Below are 11,022 nucleotides of genomic sequence, written 5' to 3'. Positions count from 1 at the left end.
TATTAATAAGTTATTAGCTCGTGCTGTTTCCTCGTGAGCTGCTCGTGAGTCCTTTCGTGATCTTTCTTTAAATGCAGCTTTTTTTAAATTGCGTAACTTTTTTGTTTAAATGTTATAAAACCGCGGCTGCTGCCGGACGGTGGCCGCGGAGGCTCCTCTGAAAAAGCGAAGCGTTAATGTTGTTTGTTCCGCCCTGAGCTGTGACTGACAGGCTGCAGAGACACTTTATTAAATATTCACAGGTTTGAAATAATACAGAATTAAACACGAATGAATAAAATCATTTTTGTTTGTTTATTTATTTATGTTTCCGTGTGTTAAAGAGGAAGCAGCTCCCTTTATTTATGCATTCATTAATTAATTTATTACTGTATTTATTTATTCATACATTCATTTATTAATTTCTTTTTGCTTTTCTTATTCTAACATTTCTTTCTTTATCTCTGCATTTATTCGTTTCTTTCTTTTAAACATTTATTTATTCCCTTTTCAGCATTCGTTTATTTAATCCTGTATTTATTATTTAATTGTTTTATTCCTATATTTATTTATTCATTTCTCTATTTATTAAAACATTTGTTCATGTATTTATTTATTTTTTCATTTTCTACAGCATTTATTTATTTATTACTGTATTTATTTATAAAGTTGTTTCTGTATTTTACATGTTTTTATTCACTCATATTTTATTATTATTAATTTATTTACTCGTGTATTTATTTAATCATTTATTTATTTATTACTGTTTTAATTCATTTATAACTGTATTTATTTATAATTGTGTTTCTGTATTTTCACATGTTTTAATTCACTCATATTTTTATTATTAATTTATTTACTCGTGTATTTATTTAATCATTTATTTATTTATTACTGTTTTAATTCATTTATAACTGTATTTATTTATTAATGTGTTTCTGTATTTTCACATGTATTAATTCACTTATATTTATCATTATTAATTTATTTACTCGTGTATTTATTTAATCACTTATTTCTGTGTTTTTTGAGACTTGAATCAAATTTAAATAAAAATAAAAGCCTGAAAAACAAAACTCAGGCTCGAGCGTCCTCACGCGGGTCTACGGTCGCCGCTAAGGACCAAAACACGCGGACAAACTGAACCGGGAGAAACGCGAAGCAGGAAATAACGTTTTTAAATTAAACTGTTTTAATTTGAATAAAAGGTTAAAAACAAACGTCGCCGGTAGTTTAATGGTTCCCGGAGCGTTTACGGTGTTTAGCGTCGGTAACGGACCGGGAAGCTAACGGCTAACTGTGTTTCCAGGCTAAGCTAGGCTAACGGCTAACAAGCTAGGCTAAGCTAGCAGGCTAATGTTTGTGTCTGTGATGGAAGAAGATTATTTAGATCCTCAGGATGTCGGTGAGTTTTTACTCTTTTCATGTTTTTAACTCAGGTTTTAATTTCATTAAATTATAAATTCATGTTTGTTTTATTCCTGTGTTTCATTATAAAGTTATTAAAGCTGCAAATGCACAAAAACAACGGGATTTAATGTTAATTATCTGCAACTAAAGCAGAGTTTTCTGATATTTTTATTAATCTGAAAGAGATTTAAATGTCATTAATTTATAAATTCATTCCTGTGTTTCTTTATAAAGTAATTAAAGCTGCAAATTAACCTAAAAATACGCATAAAACAGGTGATTTATGTGTTATTGTGCCTCTAAACAAGCGTTTTCTTACATCTTTTATAAATCTTAAAGAGGCTTTTAACTGTTTTTCTGGAGTTTTAACGTCATTAACTTATAAATGCATGTTTGTTTGTTCACTGTGTTTTATCATAAAGTTATTTAAGCTGCAAACACATAAAACAGGTGATTTAATGTTTATTATCTGACACTAAAGCAGAGTTTTCTGATATTTTTATTAATCTGAAAAAGGTTTTAATGTTATTAACTTATAAATGCACGTTTGTTTAATTCCTGTGTTTAATTTTAAAGTTATTTAAGCTGCAAATGCACTTAAAATGCACTTAAAACAGGTGATTTATAGGTTTCTAGTGCAACTAAAGCAGATTTTCTTCTATTTATATTAATGTGAAAGATGTTTAGAAGTTATTACCTTTTAAAAGCATGTTTGTTTGTTCACTGTGTTTCTTTATAAAGTTATTAAAGCTGCAAACACATAAAACAGGTGATTTAATGTTTATTATCTGACACTAAAGCAGAGTTTTCTTATATTTTTATTAATCTGAAAAAGGTTTTAATGTTATTAACTTATAAATGCACGTTTGTTTAATTCCTGTGTTTCTTTATAAAGTAATTTAAGCTCCAAACACTAAAAAACAGCGTGATTCATGTGTTTTCTCTTCATCTAAACCAGAGTTTTCTTTCATTTTTATAAATTAAAGGAGGTTTTGAACAGTTTGTGGCGTCTGGATTTTTGTTAAATCAGTGAAAAAACAGAATAAAAGCATCGTTCATGTGTTTTTACAGAGCGGGCCAAAGCGTTCTGGGCGGAGGAGGACGTGGATCAGGTCTTTAACGGCGTCTACGAGTATCTGGATCACCTGAAGAGGGTCCTGAAGAAGCACACGGCCACAGACAAAGGTCGGACTCTGGCCCTGAGCTCTTATTTTGGTAGTGAGCGGGGCTTCCTGTTGTTCTGACGGTGACTTTCTGTTTGTTGTGTGTTGATCAGAGTACGTGCAGAGTCTGCAGCTGCTCCAGTCTCTCACCTGTCCCCCCGCCTCTCAGGACGCGTCTGTGGTGCAGGTGGTCATCGGCTCAGGTGAAACAACGCCGCTGGGCTTTTATTCTGAAACTTTAGAGCGTTCAAGACGTATCTGGGCTTTTATTCTGAAACTTTAGAGCGTTTAAGATGTAACTGGGCTTTTATTCTGAAACTTTAGAGCGTTTAAGATGTAACTGGGCTTTTATTCTGAAACTTTAGAGCGTTTCAGATATAACGGGGTTTTTATTCTGAAACTTCAGAGTGTTTAAGATGTAACTGGGCTTTTATTCTGAAACTTCATAGCGTTTAAGACGTAACTGGGCTTTTATTCTGAAACTTTAGAGCGTTTCAGATGTAACTGGGCTTTTATTCTGAAACTTTAGAGCGTTTCAGACGTAACTGGGCTTTAATTCTGAAACTTAAGAGCGTTTAAGATGTAACTTGGCTTTTATTCTGAAACTTTAGAGCGTTTAAGATGTAACTGGGCTTTTATTCTGAAACTTTAGAGCGTTTCAGATGTAACAGGGTTTTTATTCTGAAACTTCAGAGCGTTTAAGATGTAACTGGGCTTTTATTCTGAAACTTTAGAGCGTTTCAGATGTAACTGGGCTTTTATTCTGAAACTTTAGAGCGTTTCAGATGTAACTGGGCTTTTATTCTGAAACTTTAGAGCGTTTCAGATGTAACTGGGCTTTTATTCTGAAACTTTAGAGCGTTTAAGATGTAACTGGGCTTTTATTCTGAAACTTTAGAGCGTTTAGGACGTAACTGGGCTTTTATTCTGAAACTTCGGAGCGTTTAGGATGTAACTGGGCTTTTATTCTGAAACTTCATAGTGTTTAAGACGTAACTGGGCTTTTATTCTGAAACTTTAGAGCGTTTCAGATGTAACAGGGTTTTTATTCTGAAACTTCAGAGCGTTTAAGATGTAACTGGGCTTTTATTCTGAAACTTTACAGCGTTTCAGATGTAACTGGGCTTTTATTCTGAAACTTTAGAGCGTTTCAGATGTAACTGGGCTTTTATTCTGAAACTTTAGAGCGTTTCAGATGTAACTGGGCTTTTATTCTGAAACTTTAGAGCGTTTAAGATGTAACTGGGCTTTTATTCTGAAACTTTAGAGCGTTTAGGACGTAACTGGGCTTTTATTGTGAAACTTCAGAGTGTTTAAGACGTAACTGGGCTTTTATTCTGAAACTTCAGAGCGTTTAGGACGTAACTGGGCTTTTATTCTGAAACTTCAGAGTGTTTAAGACGTAACTGGGCTTTTATTCTGAAACTTCAGAGCGTTCAAGACGAAACTTTATTGACAAAATGTTGATGAAACAGAAAAAGCTTCTGTTTAACTGGAATCAGAAAAGATAAATGTAACTAAAATCTTATTTTGGCGGGGTCTTCCTGTCCAGGGGAGCTGCTGCAGCCTGACTCCGCCCCCTCGCCCGTTCCTGCGTCCAATGGGGCGTCACGCTCGTCACCGGCGCCGCCTGCAGGACGAGAGGAGCTTCTGCCGCCGCTGAGCATCAGCCCGCTGCAGTACGAGCTGCACGCCTGCTGCCAGGTAAACAACAACAACGTCTGTAAACAACAACAACAGCTGTAAACAACATCTGTAAACAACAAACAACGGCTGTAAACAACAACAACGTCTGTACAAAACAACAACAGCTGTAAACAACAAACAACCGTCTGTAAACAACAAAAAACAGCTGTAAACAACAAACAACCGTCTGTAAACAACAACAACGTCTGTACACAACAAACAACGTCTGTAAACAACAAACAACCGTCTGTAAACAACAAACAACCGTCTGTAAACAACAAACAACGTCTGTAAACAACAAACAACAGCTGTAAACAACAACAACGTCTGTAAACAACAACATCTGTAAACAACAAACGTCTGTACACAACAAACAACGTCTGTAAACAACAAACAACAGCTGTAAACAACAACAACGTGTGTACACAACAAACAACTGTCTGTAAACAACAAACAGCTGTCTGTAAACAACAAACAACGTCTGTAAATAACAAACAACCGTCTGTAAACAACAAACAACATCTGTAAACAACAAACAATGTCTGTAAACAACAAACAACCGTCTGTTTATTGTTTGTTTACTGTTATTTGTTGTTTATTGTTTGCTCTGTTGTCTCCTCCCAGTCCTGTCTGCCCGGGTTACCCAGCATGCTTCACTCCACGCCGGCGTTCTGGGGTCAGAACCCGCTAAAGGTGCCGCTGCTCTGCGGCTTCAAGAGGCTGAACGCCGCGCCGCTGACGTCACCGAGCGGCGACGCCGTGGAGGAGGACGGCGTGGAGGACGGGGACGGCGTGGAGGACGGGGACGTCGTCTACAAAGCCCCGTGTGGACGGAGCCTGCGTAACCATGACGACGTGATGCGCTTCCTGTTGGCCACGGAGAGCTACGACGCCCTGCAGGTGCGTGATGCGTGATGCGTTCAGGGGCGGCGTGTAAATTGCAGCTTTATAACGGCGTTCTAATAAAACCGTCCGCAGGTCGACTTCTTCACCTTTAACCCCGACGTGCGGTTGGACCCGCCCACGGCGGCCGGCCCGCAGCGCCCGGAGATGGACCTGAGCCGCGGCGTGGAGCCCACGCCGGTGCAGCTGTGCGTCGGGGACAGCGGCGCCCGGCCCGCAGAGTTCCGCTACAGGAAGGACCGTTGGCCGCACGGCTGCTTCCTGAGCCGCGGCCCGGTTCTGTTCGACACCTGCTGCGACTGCACCGACGGCTGCACCGACCCGGAGCGCTGCGCCTGCGCCGCCATGACCAGAGGAGGGCGCCGCTACCGCCATCAACGGCTGAGCGAGCCCGTCCCGTCAGGGTGAGGCTGTCGATAGAGTTTTTAACTTTATTCTGAAGGACAGTTAAAGTTTCTAACAGAGGCTTTTATTGTGAAATCCTCCAGCGTGTTCGAGTGCGGCCCGTGGTGCGGCTGCGTCCGTGCTCGCTGTCAGAACCGCGTGGTCCAGAGGGGGATCAAGGTCCGCCTCCAGGTGTTCCAGACGGACGGGCGCGGCTGGGGCGTGCGCTGCCGTGACGACCTGGATGGCGGCACGTTCGTGTGCGTTTACGCAGGTGAGGCGGCGGCGGTTGCGTAGATCCACGGGAGCGACCAGCGAACGGCGAGTAACCGTGACATGTGTGCAGGTGTGATGCTGCGGAGGGTCCAGACCGTCGCTGAGGCCACGCCCCCGAAGCTGCCGAGGGCCGACCTCCCGTCGGACGACGAGGTGGAGGTGGTCACCGAGTGGCTGGCGCCGCCGGTGCTGGAGGCTCGGAGCGGCGCCGACACCGCCTCCAACCCTCTGCACGTCCCCGTGATCCAGAGACCCGCAGACGGCGACGCCAACGCCGCCACGCCACAGGACAGAGACACGGTCAGGGCGCCGCGTTTCAAAAGTTGTAACGTTTCTTAATATTTTAAAACATAAATCGTAAACTTTTCTTCCCGCCCTTCGTCCTCCAGTCGGTGCTGGTCAGCGGCCCGGAGGCCCCGCCCCCTTCAGGGGAGGAGTCATGTGACGGGCCCCCGGCTCTGGAGAAGGTGGTTCCCATGACGACAGACTTCCCCGTGAACGGCACCGCGGCGAAGAGTCTGAAGAGAGCGGCGAAGGCCGAGGACGTTTACTTCCTGGACGCCAGCAAGGAGGGAAACGTGAGCCGCTTCATCAACGTAAGACGCCGCCGCCGTGACGACGCCACGTTAGCATTTATGTCTTATTAATGTTTATTATTTATTTATTAAGGCGAGTGTAAAACAATAATCATATGTGTTTGTGTTTGACGGCTGCAGCACAGCTGTGAGCCCAACCTGTTCGTCCAGGACGTCTTCACGGACACGCACGACCTCGGCTTCCCCGTCACCGCCTTCTTCACCAGCAGGTACCACAGCACTTCCTGTCCGCCTCACTGGGGTCAATAAAGCTTCTGTCAGTGGTGTTGATGTTAATAAAGTTTTCTGTGTCAGGGCGGTGGCGGCGGGCAGCGAGTTGACCTGGAACTACTCTGCGGCGGCGCGGAGCAGAGCGGCGGTGGCGTGTCTCTGCAGCAGCGACGGTTGCCGGGGAGAATTCATCGTCGAGGAGAAACTGTGCGAAGAGTGTGAGGACGAAGGTCACGACGCTGAGACACCGTAACCACGGCAACCACAGCAACCACGGTAACCACGGTAACCATGGTAACCAGAGCCACAACAGCAACCACAGCATCAGCAGTAAAAACAGTGACCACCACAACCACGGTTACCATGGTAACCACGCTCCAGCTGACTCAAAAAACTATTTTTTTTTAACTGTTTCAACTTTTTTTGTTTTGTTTTTTCTAAATAAATGAAGTAAATTTTATTTTGAAAGGGTGTCTTCATGTGTGTGTGAGTTTATTTTGAAGGTTTACAGAAAAAATAAAAATAAATTAATATTTTTTATGTGTGAACAATAAAATAAAACATGTGTTTTTTTTTACAGAGGGCTGTTTTTATTAATCTCAGGGAAATAAATCAATGATTTTAATTAAATATAAGTTATTTTTTAATAAAAAGTCTAGTTATGTATTTATATAATATTGGCATCTTTATTTTACATTAATTTAAAAGTAATATTTATTTATTTTATCGCCTTATTAATTCATTTCACAGTAATAATTAATTTCGTAGTTTTATTTATTAATTTCGTTATTAAATATTGACCTGCAGCTTTTATTTTGAAATCCCAAAGCGGAAGTTGCGGCTCTTGTTGTGAAACTCTCCGGAAGTGCGCTTGTTGTTTATGTGTCCGGACTCTCAGCGGCTCTCCTCAGACACTGAAGCCGACCATGAGCGCTGTTCCTCGGGCAGCGTGTGTGCTCCTCCTCGGCCTCCTCTGGAGCTCCGGGGCCCGGGCCTCCCCGCCCTCCTGCCGGGTCCGGATCCCGCCTCACGACCAGGTCGCCCGGGTGGCCCGCTTCGTGGCGCACCAGTGTGACTGGGCCTCCATGGCCACCGTGTCCACACACGAGCCGGTGGTGGGGCAGCCGTTCTCCAACACCTTCTCCGTGAGCGACGGGCCCGTGGGCTCCGGGACCGGGACCCCCTACATGTACCTGACCCGCATGGAGGTGTCGGTGCAGGACCTGCAGGTGAGCCGGAGCACGCGACTCTCAGAGAGGGTTTAAAATGTGTTTAAAACGTGTTTTGAATTAGTTTGAAAGGGTTTAAAGGTGTTTAAATTGTGTTTAAGAGGGTTTAAAAAAGGTTTCTCAAGGGTTTAATAGTGTTTAAAAGGGGTTTACAAAGTGTCTTAAAGTGTTAAAAAGGGTTTAATGTGTTTTAAACGTATTTAATAGTGTTTAAAATGGTTTAAAAGGGTTTATACAAGGTTTTAAAGTGTTTAAAAGTGTTTAAAATGGTTTAAAAGTGTTTAAAATGGTTTTAAATTTGTTGTAAAAAGGGTTTTTTAAGTATTTAAAAGTGGTTAAAGTATTTAAAGGGACTTAAAAGTGTTTTAAATGGTTTAAATAGTGTTTAAACGTGTTTATTAAAATGTTTAAAAGGGTTTTTAAAGTATTAAAAAGTGTATAAAGTTTTTTAAAGTTGTTTAAATCTTGAACATTTCGTCTCCTGTTTCTGTAAAATCATGTTTTTATGTTTTTAAAAATCATAAAGTTTCTGTTTTTAATCTTTAACTTTTAAAAGTTTCAAAGTTTCAAAGTCAAAAGTTATGAAACTGAGTGACTCAGCACTTTGTTGCCACGGTGACGCAGCACTTTGTTTCCACGGTGACTCAGTAGTTTGTTGCCACGGTGACGCAGCAGTTTGTTGCCACGGTGACTCAGCACTTTGTTGCCACGGTGACTCAGCAGTGTGTTGCCACGGTGACTCGGCAGTGTGTTGCCACGGTGACTCAGCACTTTGTTGCCACGGTGACTCAGCACTTTGTTGCCACGGTGACTCAGCACTTTGTTGCCACGGTGACTCGGCACTTTGTTGCCACGGTGACTCGGCACTTTGTTGCCACGGCGACTCAGCACTTTGTTGCCACGGTGACTCGGCACTTTGTTGCCACGGTGACTCGGCACTTTGTTGCCACGGCGACTCGGCAGTTTGTGAGTCAAAAGTAGAAACTGCAGAGTTTCTGAAAGTGAACGGAGTTTTAACAGGAAGTGATTAAAAAATATTATTAAAGGTTAAAAATAGTTTTCAAAAGTTTTTTTAAAATAGTTTAAAAGTTAAAAGGTAAAAAAAAAGTTATAAAGTAAAAAAAAGAGGTAAAAAATAAGTTTAAAAAGTAAAAACAAAAAAATGAAACGGATTAAAAAAGTGAGTTTTTCTGATTCTGACAAAATAAAAATAATCTCTTTAACAGAAAAACACAAATGTGAATTTAAATGAACCCAAAATATTTCCCTTTGAAATTAAACAATAAAAAACACGTTAATGTTATAAAAATAACCTGTGTCTCTGAGTCTTGTCTCTTGTCTCTGAGTCTTGTCTCTGAGTCTTGTCTCTTGTCTCTGAGTCTTGTCTCTTGTCTCTGAGTCTTGTCTCTTGTCTCTGAGTCTCGTCTCTGAGTCTTGTGTCTTGTCTCTGAGTCTTGTCTCTTGTCTCTGAGTCTTGTCTCTTGTCTCTGAGTCTCGTCTCTGAGTCTTGTGTCTTGTCTCTGAGTCTTGTCTCTTGTCTCTGAGTCTTGTGTCTTGTCTCCTCAGGTGAGCCCTCTGGCGTCCCTCTCCATGTCTCTGTCTCTGAGTCTTGTCTCTGAGTCTTGTCTCTGAGTCTTGTCTCTTGTCTCTGAGTCTTGTCTCTTGTCTCCTCAGGTGAGCCCTCTGGCGTCCCTCTCCATGTCTCTGTCTCTGAGTCTTGTCTCTTGTCTCTGAGTCTTGTCTCTGAGTCTTGTCTCTTGTCTCTGAGTCTTGTCTCTTGTCTCCTCAGGTGAGCCCTCTGGCGTCCCTCTCCTTGTCTCTGACTCTTGTCTCTGAGTCTTGTCTCTGAGTCTTGTCTCTTGTCTCTGAGTCTTGTCTCTTGTCTCTGAGTCTTGTCTCTGAGTCTTGTCTCTGTCTCTTGTCTCTGAGTCTTGTCTCTGAGTCTTGTCTCTTGTCTCTGAGTCTTGTCTCTTGTCTCTGAGTCTTGTCTCTTGTCTCCTCAGGTGAGCCCTCTGGCGTCCCTCTCCATGTCTCTGTCTCTTGTCTCTGAGTCTTGACTCTTGTCTCTGAGTCTTGTCTCTGAGTCTTGTCTCTTGTCTCCTCAGGTGAGCCCTCTGGCGTCCCTCTCCATGTCTCTGTCTCTTGTCTCTGAGTCTTGACTCTTGTCTCTGAGTCTTGTCTCTGAGTCTTGTGTCTTGTCTCCTCAGGTGAGCCCTCTGGCGTCCCTCTCCATGTCTCTGGCGCAGACGGATTATTGTCGACAGCAGAGTTTCGACCCTCAGAGTCCGTTATGTGCTCACATCATCCTGTCAGGATCAGTGCAGGAGGTACACACACACACACACACACACACACTCACACACACACACACACACACACACACACACACACACACACATCATCCTGTCAGGATCAGTGCAGGAGGTACACACACACACACACACACACACACACACACACACATCATCCTGTCAGGATCAGTGCAGGAGGTACACACACACACACACACACACACACACACACACACACACACACACACACACACACACACACACAGGTACACACACACACACACACACACACACACACACACACACACACACATCATCCTGTCAGGATCAGTGCAGGAGGTACACACACACACACACACACGCACACACACACACACTCACATCATCCTGTCAGGATCAGTGCAGGAGGTACACACACACACACACACACAGACACACACACACACACACACACACACACACACACACACACACACACACACACACACACACACACACACTCACATCATCCTGTCAGGATCAGTGCAGGAGGTACACACACACACACACACAGACACACACACACACACACACACACACACACACACAGGTACACACACACTAACCCCCCCCCCCCCCTCGTGCAGGTGAAGGGGGCGGAGTCAGAGCTGGCGAGGAAGTCTCTGTTTTCCCGTCACCCTGAAATGATCGAGTGGCCGACGGATCACAACTGGTTCTTCTGCAAGTTCAACATCACACAGGTGACAGTTATACTTTTATTATTATTATTATTATTTATATATTTAATATATTTAATATATACAAGTTCAACATCACACAGGTGACAGTTATACTTTTATTATTATTATTATTATTTATATATTTAATATATTTATACACAAGTTCAACATCACAC

The 11,022-nt window shown here is 42.6% G+C and overlaps 2 protein-coding genes across 3 annotated transcripts in view; both read left to right on the top strand.

Annotated features, from left to right (window-relative positions):
• The first annotated feature begins 1,107 nt into the window (after positions 1–1,107).
• Positions 1,108–7,037, top strand: setdb2 (SET domain bifurcated histone lysine methyltransferase 2). Its single transcript, XM_083937768.1, has 11 exons — positions 1,108–1,384; positions 2,461–2,574; positions 2,666–2,755; positions 4,105–4,256; positions 4,863–5,138; positions 5,217–5,545; positions 5,630–5,799; positions 5,872–6,101; positions 6,191–6,397; positions 6,518–6,606; positions 6,692–7,037. The coding sequence occupies exons 1-11, from the start codon at positions 1,336–1,338 to the stop codon at positions 6,858–6,860; spliced, it is 1,875 nt and encodes a 624-aa protein (XP_083793894.1). The 5' UTR covers positions 1,108–1,335; the 3' UTR covers positions 6,861–7,037.
• A 447-nt stretch (positions 7,038–7,484) lies between these two features.
• creg1 (cellular repressor of E1A-stimulated genes 1) overlaps positions 7,485–11,022 on the top strand; it is a 5,456-nt gene continuing 1,918 nt past the window's right edge. For both annotated transcript variants that reach the window (XM_083937775.1, XM_083937774.1), the window contains exons 1-3: positions 7,485–7,836; positions 10,044–10,163; positions 10,754–10,867. In XM_083937775.1, the coding sequence (XP_083793901.1) occupies positions 7,534–7,836; positions 10,044–10,163; positions 10,754–10,867 (537 nt within the window). In that variant the 5' untranslated portion in view covers positions 7,485–7,533. The remainder of the gene's footprint in view (positions 7,837–10,043; positions 10,164–10,753; positions 10,868–11,022) is intronic.

The sequence above is a fragment of the Echiichthys vipera genome (genome assembly GCF_963691815.1).
Source record: "Echiichthys vipera genome assembly, chromosome: 23".
Classification (NCBI taxonomy): Eukaryota; Metazoa; Chordata; class Actinopteri; order Perciformes; family Trachinidae; genus Echiichthys; species Echiichthys vipera.
Note: the sequence above shows the minus strand (reverse complement) of the source record. Positions and strands in the feature narration are given on the sequence as shown.